Genomic DNA, 15,068 nt, shown 5'->3' on the forward strand with positions numbered 1-15,068 from the left:
TTGAATATGAATTTTGAATTATGTTAGACAATAATTAAGTTGTTATTGTCTTATTAAAAAATGAAAATGCTAAAATACAAAATACAAAATAAAAAACAGGTTTTTTTTTTTTTTTCTGTGCTAATGTCACCGGTCCAACTGGGTTGGACTGATTGACCCGTGAACCAGACAACAGGTTGCCCTCCGATCAGGGTTTTAAAACAATGCAAAAGCCTCCCCAAAATTGTTAAAAACCAATTTAATAAAGGGAGCAAGTGAGATTTTTTGAGGATGCTAAAATTAAATGATCATACAACAAGGGTAGAAGGGTTATTTATCTTTCTCTTATGTGTAACAGCAATCCAATGGGTTAGTGCAGGAAACTCACTTTCAAAATCTCACAACACTTGCAAATATTGAATAATAATGCTGAATTTATCTTAGCTATATATTTTGACTGGATCCAAGATCGTTGCAGCAACTACCACTAAACAACATTTTTAAATTTTCATATTTTATATACAGCAACAACCTGGTGATGAACACCAACCGTGTTCAAAAAGTACATGGAAAAAAGAGTAACAATGAATTACCATTTTTATTGGACATAAATGTTTATCTCAAAATGAAGCTGTCTCCAATGCTATGCTGAAGTGATCCTGCATCATGTTATATTAAATACGGTTAATATAACATGCATTTTCATGTTAATATAAAAGCTTTAGAAGTGAAATATAAAAATAAATAAATGAAACGAGGTCTTTAGCAATGCCATGGGTATTTGTGTAAGATCCTGCCCCGTGAACACTCGTATATATCATGTATTTTCATTCTCGTCCTAAAATTTTCTCAGCAATGTAGCAGACCATAAAGACTTCTCACTCTAATGCTAAATTAATCACAATATCAGAATAGAAATATACAGCAGTAGCAATAGGTAAAAACACATTAATCAAATGAGTCTATATGCTTGCTGCCCAAAACCTAGCACGCACACACACTTGAACATTCAATTTCATATAAAGAAAAGATTTACAATTCAAACCTTGAGAATACTCTTTGCTGGTGGCCAAAATTATTGGTACCCACTTTCTGAATATTATCTGCAGCTTTCTGACTGACAGTTTCAGATACACAATCTGTAATTTCCTGAAGTCCCTGAAATAGAGTAGTACAAAATATTCATGCCATACCGGAGAATATAAATATCTGATAAAAACCAAAGTGTTTGAAATTTAAAAAAGTGAGCTAGACCTTACATGTAAGGCCTCTAACAGCCACTAGCAAAAATTATAGAGGTTATATTAACAGTTGGGGCAACACTATATAAGGCTTTGAATTCAATGTCAAAAGCTCTCATCAAGAGGATTAATCCATGGCAGTTAACTATGGAAGTACTTACCTATGGTTTATGTCATATATCAATCTCCTTAAAAGCTTGTAGCATTCATTTTTTATTGAATTAAGAAAACCATTGCCGATATACTAGCTAAAGTTTCAGTTATTGTCTAAAATTCCTCTATATCCCCGTCTCAAAACCATGAACCTAGAACTGTTAAAGCAATAAAATTCTTATATTCAAATAAGAATTAAATGAATTCTTTAAATTTCAATACATACCATGGAACCTGGAGCTTTGAGTAAATGACGAGCCTTTTCACCGAGTTTAAACTTATCCTGCAAGAAAAAGCCAATCAAACAGTTTAAATGCACAGAAGTTGTGGCAGACAGGATTTGCTATTTGGTTCGCTGAGAAACAGTACATGATGCAAGTTTTAATGCGACCATACCCTGTTTCATAGAAGAAATCATCCAATATCTCCTAAAAGATGTATGCTTGGGTAGATTCATCACATACCCTTACTGAACATCTATAAAACCTAAATTCTAGTTCTAGATCCAACTTTTGGGGAATTTTTACTAAAAAGGTTGACATTTCTATTATAGAGTTTTGTTATGGAGCTCTTGGAAAGTATAATTTTTAATTATGATTGTATGGGAAACATTTCATCTTATTCTGGACACTCTTGATTAGATTGAGAACCATTTTTCTGATCAGAAGAATCAGTAACCAAATTGTATAAATGCAGAACCACTGCTCTACCCAATTAACATGATTTCACAGTTTCTCAAATGTACACTCAGAGACACTTGACCCACCAGATAAAATGAATACTTACAGAAGATGGATTGTAAAACCTAGGGGGGAACAAAAAAACCATGAAACTGTATGGTTGGGTACAGCACAGTACAGTTTTTTTGCCCAAAAAAAAAAAAAACATTTGGTTCTTTTTTCTAAAAACCGTACCATACCATACGGTTTTCGGTTCTTGATTTAATCAAACTGAACCATACCGTACTGAACTGTTTATCTTTTTTTTTCTCTAATTGTTTTTCAAAATACCCCAGAAATGACCAAAAAATCCCACAAAATATCATAAACCCCCTACAAAATATCAAAGAGCCCCCCAATTAAAACAGATCCGTACCATACAATTTTTTTCAGTTCAGTATGGTTCATTTATATTACTCATATGGTATGGTATGGTATGGTAAAGTTTTTTTTACAAACTGTTTTGGTAAATATACGGTTCAGTTCAGTTCAGCCAAAAACCGTACTGCATTTGTCCACCCCTAGCAGAACCCACCCAAGATATGATGCTTTTATTTCAATAGGCATGCATAACTTTAACCAGATCTAGCCAATTAGCAATCTTAAGGTGCACACTAATGAAATAAATAAATAAATAAATAAAGTCAACAAACTTAAAATTAATATAACTATAGATCAAACCTGTATACTTTCAGGCATTTTCCCTTCTTTCCCATCAACGAGGCTACAAAGGTAGTACATGCCAACATTCGTTACATCCTGTCACCAAAGGAATTATGTAAGTACATCCTCAAGCACACAGATAGGCTATCCAAACACAAGCAACAGCCAATGCAATTTGGAAACATAAACAGAAAATTCAAGATTTATACTGACGGTAATATGGACCAGCAACCAATAATCCCCATCAACATAAATTACCACAACCAACCTAAGAAAATTTTCATAATCATCTCGCAAAATAAAAACAGTAGCATACTTCACCAGTTTGCAAACAAAAAACTAAACCCACTATTAGTTATTTTCAAAATCAAACTGATTGTAACTGGTAAATTATTTAAACTTCCATGCATGATAACTTTCCGTTAGAAAGTATCTGATACTAAGAATATAATAGTGATATTCTTTAATTATTTGGACAGGACCAGGGAATGGATACCTAAAATTAAAAACTTAAAGTAGATTGCTAAAAGAATATGCTACTCTGGAACAAACTCATTCCCTGTGTCAACATCTAAGCAAAATGTGGCTTTCCTTCTTTTTTCTCTTCCTTTTTTTGGGATTCGCGTTTACTTCATTGCTGTAGCATTACATATTAGTGAAACTTCATCCATTTTCATGCCCTATAAGAAGGTTTGGGACGATTCATTCAGCATAAAAAGGTAATTTAGTTATTTAATTGAATATGAACTATTTGTCAAGGAACAGTGGTTTAGTATTTGGTCCCCTATTGACAAAATAGCCAAATTCCGAAATCCTTAAACAACGGATGTCAATTTGGAAAATAGAAATCAATAAACAAGAATAAATGACCAAACTCAGCATTTATTTTTATGAAAAGTTACAGCGAAAAAAAAAAAAAGGGACTAAGCAAACTAATGATAATGTGAAACAAGTTTCTACTTATCAAGCTGCTAGTCAGATAGATACTAAAGTAGACCATGCTCTATATAGTACATTAAAGATGGCCATCTATGTCACTACATTATGACCCAGATAAATTCATTATAACCAATATTAATACTTTGGGAAAATTAAAACTTAGAGCTATAGGTAGATACGTTTTCCTGCATCAACAGATTGAATTAGCTTTTAACATACAAACACAAAAAATCAACAAAAATTTTCACCTGCTTATATCCCAATGAATCTATTTTCCCATCCTGCAACATGAAAAAAATAATTGAATTCAGAAAAGCGAATATGGTATATGATTACAAGCATGTAAGGAATTGCTTAGCAGCAATCACATATTGTTGGCTGAAATCTAATGAAAAACAGATGTCTAACCTCCTCTCTTTTTCTTTTTCTTTAAAGAATAGTTGCAGAAAATGTGAAAAAATCAGGAACAGGAATCTGAAATGTGGAGACTGAATCAAAAGACACAGCATGGCAGATTACGATATTTTCCTGAAATTTGTAGTTTGGATAACAGTAAGATTATAAAACTCACCAAACAGAAAATCAAGCTTTGTAAGTCCTTCAAACTATGTTCAACCTGAAAAAGATCATCACAAGCCTCCTTGACCTGTATCACAACATTCAAGGAATGCATAGTGTTACCTCACACACCTGTCCAAAACACAATGATACAAATACAAAGCATGTGCAATCTCACATGTTTTAAGTACATGAGAAATGTATTGAAAGAAAATCTCACATTCTTTTGAATATCCTTTGAGATCTCATTCTGCTTTTCCACTTTATCATTCAGAGCCTGAATTCGCTGTGTCAAATGCCTCTTTGCCACCTGTTCAACAAAAGAACACAATAAAAACCTGTGAGCATATTCAAGTGTGTTAATAAGGTACTAGACAAGTTCCCCTTAGAATATGTGGATTGCCCGCTCAAAATAAACGTGGCACCACCATAAGAATAGACCTTATATATTTCTTCTGAATATTTTAAAATCCAATTTAACAATGCTGATATTACTAAAAACCTTTCATGCCAGAAGAAGAATAGACCATGGGCATAGCTATGACAGTTACCAACCTTTTTAGTTTTTACATAAAGATTGTAGTAATTTTTTCTTCCGTCTCAGCTGAATGAATCTTTCTTTTTTTATTTTTCATATTGAACAAATCACACGGAGTATTTTGGTAAGTATCCCTGCCATTTTGCTGTGGAACCTGGTTGCCACCATTAAACTATTAATGTCTCTTAATTCTCCTTAACATACTTCTGTTCCCATTAAAATATATATTTTCTGTGTGTTCATATCTACTGCTCATGTTATTCTTTCAATTTTCTACAAAGTATCACTGTTTTTATTGATTTCAATAGGATATAACTGTGATTATTAGTTTTAGTTTCTGAATTTGAGGTTAGGTTTAGGTTTAATATGTAAGATTTAATTGACTTCTCAAGCTAAAGTAGAAATTCAAAGAACATTCATTGACATTTAAAATAGTATATGTCATCAATGAAATTCCCATAACATAGAAGTTTATTATAAAAAAGGGAAAAAAATCTACCCAATATTATGAATAAGCCTTTTATTTAGAAAACATTTTGTTAGCCCAGTCTAGTATGAAAGCTGACAATGCCCATACATATGACAATGGGCAAATTGAATCCACAAGAAGAAATCATTTTTTTTCTTTTTTATTTATTAAATAAGAAACAAAGAGCCCCAAATAAAATCATTGAAGCACATAAATAGAGAGTTCAAAAATCCTAAATTCCAACCATTGCTTGGACAAGATGGTGCAGTTACCAAGAACTGAACAGACTCACTATCAATAGATCAAATGGTAAAGAGCTTAGCAATAGAAAACTTTTTTTTAAGGTAATTACAACAAACAACCAATCGGGAACTTCCGATCAATGGATCTATTTGCAAATGAAAAATGCTCTGAATGAATCACTAGTGTGTATTTTTCATGATTACCTACTTATGTTATCACAAATGCCCTTCAAAGCAAACTTAACCACATAAAAACTCTAGCCAAAATATATGAAAATGGCAGGAATGAAACTGAACTTACAGAAAGAGCTTCTGTAACATTTTCCAGATGGTTTGTCAAGTTTGAAACAGCAGCCGTCATACTTTTTTTGGTTACCCACATAAGATCAGAGAATGAAATACCCTGACAACAAACCAGAATGAACAAAATCAGTCTCGTCAAAGTACATAGACAGATCAAAAATCAGCAAAATGAAAAACGATGTGTAACTCCTAAGGATTAAAAATAAATAAATAAATCTTTAAAGTTCACAGAAGCACTGAGAACCAGATTAACCATAGCCTAAAGTAGATACCTTCCACCACATGTAACCATAACCTAACGCCCCCAAAGTAGCAGCTGGAATCATAAGGGAAGTTGCACTACCTAGAAAAACACAAGTTGAGGGAAAAAGACATCAATTAAGCAAGTTTAAAACCAAAGAGCAACAATACAACCAATCAAAAAGCACTTGATTGGTATTATGCAAAAGCAGAATGCAATTAGATTTAATTTATGGTGAACCCCTTTTCTAATATCTACTTACAATCACATTTAAGCTTTTTGGTACATCAATCAATTTATTGTTTAACCCCATTTTTCATAAACCAAAAGACACAAACAAAAGTAGCCCAAATTAGAAAATTTTAACACAAATCGACATATAAAATAACGTAAAATATCTTGATATAATAGACAAAAAGACATATCAGACAATACCACCAGAAGTCCCATTAAGCACAGTTATCGGTCTACTTGAGGCTATCTGCCGCATCTCCATAGCCATACGTCGTAACTGTTATTGAATTTCAAAATAAATTGAATTATTACTCAGTTTGCATATAAAACATACTGAACAAAGAAATGAAAAAAAGAAAATATAAATTTTGTTCACGATTCAAGCAAACTCTCTGTCGTTATTACCTGGGCGACAGCATCAGAAGTGTGGTCAGAATCACCATCATGTTCACCAGAACTTTCCAATCCCTTCACCAATTCCTGTAAAAAAAAGAAAAAGAACCTAAGACTACCATCGACTGACATTATTCATAATCATAATCAATTCCTGTTAAGGTTTAATTTTTTCCCTATTAAAACGTAGAAAACAGAAATAATACTTTTCAAGATCAAAAATAGAACGTATCCTAACTAACTGAACTAGACAAAAATACATAATTTTGAACCATCGTTAATCCAAATATAACCAATTAATAGAAAGGGTTTCTCACGTCCATGAGACGTAAAATACCCTAATAAATACTAAAAAAATTAAAATAGAAATTCCCAAAAAAAAAAAAAAAAAAAAAAAAATAAAAAAAAAAAAACCCTCAAAGTTCGCCTAATAAGCACAAAATATATTGCAATCAATCAATCAACAAATAAAATTTGAGGGAAAAAAAATCACAGAACAATACCTGCAGTTTGCCCAACAAATCCGATAATTTACCGTTATTAACCAATACAGTTCCCGTGTATCCTACAAATAACTCATAATCAGATCAAAACAGAGATGAGCTGTAACTGAATAAATTAGCGAGAGAGGGAAAGTGATTCATACCTGCACCAGCTAAAATCAGTATTTTAGAGAAACTAACTCCCGTTTGCATAGCCATGGCTCAGCTTGTTTCCTCGAAGGCAGAAACCCTAGACTACAAACTCTGGGCAGCCCGGTTTGAGGAGTTCGTTTTTATTTGTTTTCTCGTCCACTGAAAGCTGGGGTGAACTTTTACACTATGGATGTAATAAAACCCGGCCCGACCGGACATAAATTACACTTAGACCCGAGCCTAGAAAATCAGCCAGGAGTTTTGAAAACTCCTATTACAAATTACTATGGAGTAGATCTGTTCGCACCCTATCATTAAATTAAAAAACCTCATTATTTAATCAATTTTATAATAATAAATTTATCTTTATATTAAATTATTAAAATTGATTCTAATTTTCTATTCTTTTACAAATGTTTTCGACATTCCACTGTTTTTATTAGTTATTCAAATCATTCTATAACAAAACAATAGTTTGATTGATGAAAAAGATTTGTATTGGGATAAATCAAATTACAAAAAATATAAAATTTTTAATTTTTAATTGTTTCACATATAAATTTATTGTTTTTTTTTCAAATATTTTTGTATTGTCTAATTGTATTATGTTCTTCGGTTGCGTTTGATTCGGGGTGATATAAGATTCATCCTATAATCTTTGTTTAATTTTCAAAATTCCTTTGTTTGGTTGTCAAGTAATAAAATATTACATAATCTTTTATTGCAAATAATGTTTACTATTGGTAATATCAGGAGTAATCAGATTACCTTCCCAATGAGTGTTAATATAAGATTACCGAGGTAATCTTAATTTTGACCATATTTTGCTCTTAATCTTTTATCATTTCTGACACATTTGTCCTCATATGTCTACCAAATAACAATTACCCAGACCCCCTACATTTGAAAATATAGCTAAAACACCCGAGTCATAAAAAAAAGTTTAAAAGTTAACAAAATACCCCCAGTCACCCAAGAGCACCGTCGGCCGCTAGCCACCACCGTTGGTCGCTTGCAAAAGTCATCATATAGGGGCAAGACCGACTGGATCTTGTCGGTCATGTGTCAGTAAAGATGTTTCCGGCCATGGATTTGTGATCCATGGTTGAAAAATGACCAAATCTGGCTATGAAATGCCATAGATCTGTCGTGAAATAGTCGCTGTTTCACAGCCAGATCTGTGGTTGTTTCACGACCACATCTTTGGCCATAAAACGGCTATATTCACGATTAGGTCTAGCCGATTTTTCATGGCTGGATTAGGCCTTACTAGAGCACGACCAGCCAGATCTGGCCGGTCGTGCTCCATTATGGCGGCTGTCGACGGTGGTGGCTGGCTGTCGGCAGTGGCTTGGGATGGGTGAGAGTGATTTTGCTACAAATTAAAGTTTTATATGGCTGGGTGTTTTAGCAAAATTTCAAATATAGGGGGTTAAAAGAATAATTAAAAAAATATTATTATTTAAAAGCAAGGGCAATTTAGTAATCTACATAATATATCCACTCATTATCCTTCAAACCAAACATATTATTATAACATACCCACCAATTTATTTCAACTAACCAAACACATTTCTCTAAAGATTCCCTAGTAATCTATCTTTCCAGTAATACAACATTCCCCCGTAATACAACATTCCCTGAACCAAACGCACCCTTAAGATTATTTGTAATCATTTTTTTAAGTTTTAATGTTTTCTAAACTTTCAACTTGATTATCTAATTAGGGTGTGTTTGGTTCAGGGAATATTGGATTACTAGAAATGTTAGATTACTTTGAAGATTATTGGGAATCCTTAGAAAAATGTGTTGGAATAAATTGGTGGGTATGTTAAATTAATATGTTTGGTTGGGAAGAATAAATTGGTGGGTATGTTATTTAAATTACTAAATTGCCGTCTTTTTAAATATTAATATAATATTATTTTTATTTTTAATTTTTGAATAATTTCTTTTAACCCCCAACATTTCAGATTTAGCTAAAACACTGCACTTATATAAAACTTTATATTATAACAAAATCACCCCCACCACAACAAGCCATTGCCCGCCACCGCCATCCGCCGTTGTCAGTGGCCGAAAGAAGCTAGAAAATGCATCGTTTAGATTGAGCAACCTTGGGCTCTTTGTCGATGGTGGAAATGAGATCGGAGACGAGATCGACGCAGAGGAGATGTGATAGAGTGGCGACGGAGATGTTGGAGACCAAAATAGATCTGGCCATTAACGGCCAAATCCATGGCCTTAATAGCCATATCTCATTCAGATATGGCTAGTAAAGGCCATGGATCTGGCCGTTAATGGCCATATCTGCTTCGATGTGGCCTTTTCTAGGTGTCTCTCGGCTATTCAAGGTGATTTCGGGCGATCTCCAACGACTTCACGCGTCGGCCCGCGGTGGTTTGGCTGGCGGCAAGTGGGTGGAGGTGGTGGCTTGGGTAAGCTAAAATTTGTTTTGATTTCAAGGGTAATTTTGTAAAAAAAAATTAATTAATTGGGATGAAATGGTAAAAGCAAGATTTATGTAAATAAATTTAAAAATAAGGGTATTATCGTCCTAAAATTATATTAATAAGAGATAGAATTATAACAAAAAAAGATTACTTCGATAATCTTACAATACCTAAGAAAATAGAGGTTGTAAGATTACCTCTAATATTACCAATAGTAAATACTATTGGTATTTGAAGATTATTGGAATCTTATATTACTTGACAATCAAACGTGGTAATCAAGTAATATAATATGACATAACTTCAATAATCTCACATAACCTCAAACCAAACGCCCCTTATTATTTTTCAAGATTGATGATGGTGGGGTGTATATAACATAAGTTAAGGGAAATTTATGGTGTGTTATAAGAAAAAAAATAACTTTTTTGAAATATTAAAAAAATGAAATGAAGGGCATTTATAGAATTTATAGGGTGCCATAAGAACAAAATTTAATTTAAAACTTTGAAATTAGGTGTTTTAAGAAGTAAGGCTTTTTTAATCCTTCAGTGAAGTACCAACTCTTTTATTTTATGAAAGGTAAATGAATAGTTTAATAAGGATTTTTAAATCTTTTTAGGATTTGTCTATAATTTTTTTAAAGGAATAGATCCACTCATTACTATAATCCTTTTAAAAATCATAAACAGCCCCTAAAAGGCCTGATTAACTATTCATTACCTTTCGTACCATTAAAAAAGTGGATCTATTAGCACCTTACGGATTAAAAATAAATAATAATCTTTAAAGTTCACACAAGCACTGAGAACCATATTAACCATAGCCTAAAGTGAGATACTTCCACCCATGTAACCATAACCTAACGCCCCCAAAGTAGCAGCTGGAATCATGAGGAATTTGCACTACCTAGAAAAACATAAGTTGAGGGAAAAAGACATCAATTAAGCAATTTTAAAACCAAAGAGCAACAATACAACCAATCAAAAAGCACTTGATTGGTATTATGCAAAAGCAGAATGCAATTAATTTAATTTATGGTGAACCCCTTTTCTAATATCTACTTACAATCACATTTAAGCTTTTTGGTACATCAATCATTTATTGTTTAGCCCCATTTTTCATAAACCAAAAGACACAAACAAAAGTAGCCCAAATTAGAAAATTTTAACACAAATCGCCATATAAAATAACGTAAAATATCTTGATATAATAGACAAAAGACATATCAGACAATACCACCAGAAGTCCCATTAAGCACAGTTATCGGTCTACTTGAGGCTACTGCCGCTCTCCATAGCCATACGTCGTAACTGTTTTTGAATTTCAAAATAAATTGAATTATTACTCAGTTTGCATATAAAACATACTGAACAAGAAATGAAAAAAAAGAAAATATAAATTTTGTTCACGATTCAAGCAAACTCTCTGTCGTTATTACCTGGGCGACAGCATCAGAAGTGTGGTCAGAATCACCATCATGTTCACCAGAACTTTCCAACCTTCACCAATTCCGTAAAAAAAGAAAAAGAACCTAAGACTACCATCGACTGACATTATTCATACATACATACTTAACCTGTTAAGGTTAATTTTTCCCTATTAACGTAGAAAACAGAAATAATACTTTTCAAGATCAAAAATAGAACGTATCCTAACTAACTGAACTAGACAAAATACATAATTTGAACCATCGTTAATCCAAATATAACCAATTAATAGAAAGGGTTTCTCACGTCCATGAGACGTAAATGCCCTAATAAATACTAAAAATTAATAGAAATTCCAAAAAAAAAAGTTGGTTAAAAAAATTTAAAAAAAAAAAACCCTCAAAGTTCGCCTAATAGCACAAAATATATTGCAATCAATCAATCAACAAATAAATTTGAGAAAACAAAAATCACAGAACAATACCTGCAGTTTGCCCAAAATCCGATAATTTTACCGTTATTAACCAATACAGTTCCCGTGTATCCTACGAATAACTCATAATCAGATCAAAACAGAGATGATCTGTAACTGAATAAATTACGAGAGGGGAAATTATTCATACCTGCACCAGCTAAAATCATTATTTTAGGAAACTAACTCCCGTTTGCATAGCCATGGCTCAGCTTGTTTCCTCGAAGGCAGAACCCCTAGACTACAAACTCTGGGCAGCCCGGTTTGAGGAGTTCGTTTTTATTTGTTTTCCTCGTCCACTGAGCTGGGGTGAGCTTTTGCACTATGGATTGTACAAACCCGGCCCGACCGGACATATTTACACTTAACCCGAGCCTAGAAAATCAGCCGGGAGTTTTGAAAACTCCTATTACAAATTACTATAGATAGATCTGTCCGCACCCTCCATTAAATTGAAAAACCTCGTATTTAATCAATTATTAAAATTGATTCTAATTTTCTATTCTTTTACAAATGTTTTCGACATTCCACTGTTTTTATTAGTTATTCAAATCATCTATAACAAAACAATAGTTTGATTGATGAAAAGATTTGTATTGGGATAAATCAAATTACAAAAAATATAAATTTTAATTTTTAATTGTTTCACATATAAATTTATTTTTTTTTTTCAAATATTTTGGTATTGTCTAATGTATTATGTTCTTCGGTTGCGTTTGATTCGGGTGATATAAGATTCTCCTATAATCTTTGTTTAATTTTCAAAATTCCTTTGTTTGGTTGTCAAGTAATAAAATTACATAATCTTTTATTGATAATGTGAAACAAGTTTCTACTTATCAAGCTGCTAGTCAGATAGATACTTAAAGTAGACCATGACTCTTATAGATAGTACATTAAAGATGGCAATCTATGTCACTTAACATTATGACCCCAGATAAATTCATTATTAACCAATATTAATACTTTGGGAAAATTAAAACTTAGAGCTATAGGTAGATACGTTTTCCTGCACTCAACAGATTGAATTAGCTTTTAACATACAAACACAAAAAATCAACATAAAATTTTCACCTGCTTATATCCCAATGAATCTATTTTCCCATCCTGCAACATGAAAAAAATCATTGAATTCAGAAAAGCGAATCTGGATATATGATTACAAGCATGTAAGGAATTGCTTAGCAGCAATCACATATTGTTGGCTGAAATCTAATGAAAAACATGATGTCTAACCCTCTCTCTCTTTTTCTTTTTCTTTAAAGAATAGTTGCCAGGAAATAGAGAAAAATTTCAGGAACAGGAATCTGAAATGTGGGGACTGAATCAAAAGACACAGCATGGCAGATTACGATATTTTCCTGAAATTTGTAGTTTGGATAACAGTAAGATTATAAAACTCACCAAACAGAAAATCAAGCTTTGTAAGTCCTTCAAACTATGTTCAACCTGAAAAAGATCATCACAAGCCTCCTTGACCTGTATCACAACATTCAAGGAATGCATAGTGTTACCTCACACACCTGTCCAAAACACAATGATACAAATACAAAGCATGTGCAATCTCACATGTTTTAAGTACATGAGAAATGTATTGAAAGAAAATCTCACATTCTTTTGAATATCCTTTGAGATCTCATTCTGCTTTTCCACTTTATCATTCAGAGCCTGAATTCGCTGTGTCAAATGCCTCTTTGCCACCTGTTCAACAAAAGAACACAATAAAAACCTGTGAGCATATTCAAGTGTGTTAATAAGGTACTAGACAAGTTCCCCTTAGAATATGTGGATTGCCCGCTCAAAATAAACGTGGCACCACCATAAGAATAGACCTTATATATTTCTTCTGAATATTTTAAAATCCAATTTAACAATGCTGATATTACTAAAAACCTTTCATGCCAGAAGAAGAATAGACCATGGGCATAGCTATGACAGTTACCAACCTTTTTAGTTTTTACATAAAGATTGTAGTAATTTTTTCTTCCGTCTCAGCTGAATGAATCTTTCTTTTTTTATTTTTCATATTGAACAAATCACACGGAGTATTTTGGTAAGTATCCCTGCCATTTTGCTGTGGAACCTGGTTGCCACCATTAAACTATTAATGTCTCTTAATTCTCCTTAACATACTTCTGTTCCCATTAAAATATATATTTTCTGTGTGTTCATATCTACTGCTCATGTTATTCTTTCAATTTTCTACAAAGTATCACTGTTTTTATTGATTTCAATAGGATATAACTGTGATTATTAGTTTTAGTTTCTGAATTTGAGGTTAGGTTTAGGTTTAATATGTAAGATTTAATTGACTTCTCAAGCTAAAGTAGAAATTCAAAGAACATTCATTGACATTTAAAATAGTATATGTCATCAATGAAATTCCCATAACATAGAAGTTTATTATAAAAAAGGGAAAAAAATCTACCCAATATTATGAATAAGCCTTTTATTTAGAAAACATTTTGTTAGCCCAGTCTAGTATGAAAGCTGACAATGCCCATACATATGACAATGGGCAAATTGAATCCACAAGAAGAAATCATTTTTTTTCTTTTTTATTTATTAAATAAGAAACAAAGAGCCCCAAATAAAATCATTGAAGCACATAAATAGAGAGTTCAAAAATCCTAAATTCCAACCATTGCTTGGACAAGATGGTGCAGTTACCAAGAACTGAACAGACTCACTATCAATAGATCAAATGGTAAAGAGCTTAGCAATAGAAAACTTTTTTTTAAGGTAATTACAACAAACAACCAATCGGGAACTTCCGATCAATGGATCTATTTGCAAATGAAAAATGCTCTGAATGAATCACTAGTGTGTATTTTTCATGATTACCTACTTATGTTATCACAAATGCCCTTCAAAGCAAACTTAACCACATAAAAACTCTAGCCAAAATATATGAAAATGGCAGGAATGAAACTGAACTTACAGAAAGAGCTTCTGTAACATTTTCCAGATGGTTTGTCAAGTTTGAAACAGCAGCCGTCATACTTTTTTTGGTTACCCACATAAGATCAGAGAATGAAATACCCTGACAACAAACCAGAATGAACAAAATCAGTCTTGTCAAAGTACACAGACAGATCAAAAATCAACAAAATGAAAAACGATGTGTAACTCCAAANTGGAAGGGCACCCTGTAGATTTACAACAAACAATCCCAGCAAAATGCTGTTAAGCCTTAATTTAATATTGTGATGAGGTTGTTAAATTAGAATAGAAATGGCCACGGTACTTAATTTCAACTACTTAGATCAGCATCATTGACCTCAATTAAAGTACCCATTGCCATTTGTGTACATTCAATTTCTTTATTCAGCTGATAATGTTTATAAAGCGTTACAAGCTAGAATTTAATACACATCCTAAGTTAGGCGATAAAATATGATACGAA

At 32.5% G+C, this 15,068-nt stretch overlaps 1 protein-coding gene across 1 annotated transcript; it reads right to left on the bottom strand.

Annotated features, from left to right (window-relative positions):
• Window positions 1-393: 393 nt before the first annotated feature.
• LOC116117916 lies at window positions 394-7,470 on the bottom strand. The gene is made up of 13 exons (XM_031403910.1): window positions 7,319-7,470; window positions 7,176-7,237; window positions 6,685-6,759; window positions 6,481-6,556; window positions 6,077-6,147; window positions 5,803-5,904; window positions 4,473-4,562; window positions 4,266-4,340; window positions 3,943-3,975; window positions 2,774-2,851; window positions 1,600-1,656; window positions 1,025-1,137; window positions 394-638 (listed from the first exon to the last, which is right to left on the bottom strand). Exons 1-13 carry the CDS (start codon window positions 7,371-7,373, stop codon window positions 623-625), a joined length of 903 nt encoding a protein of 300 aa, XP_031259770.1. The 5' UTR covers window positions 7,374-7,470; the 3' UTR covers window positions 394-622.
• Between the last annotated feature and the right edge of the window lie 7,598 nt (window positions 7,471-15,068).

This window comes from Pistacia vera, unplaced genomic scaffold, assembly GCF_008641045.1.
Source record: "Pistacia vera cultivar Batoury unplaced genomic scaffold, PisVer_v2 Contig825, whole genome shotgun sequence".
NCBI classification, from domain to species: Eukaryota; Viridiplantae; Streptophyta; class Magnoliopsida; order Sapindales; family Anacardiaceae; genus Pistacia; species Pistacia vera.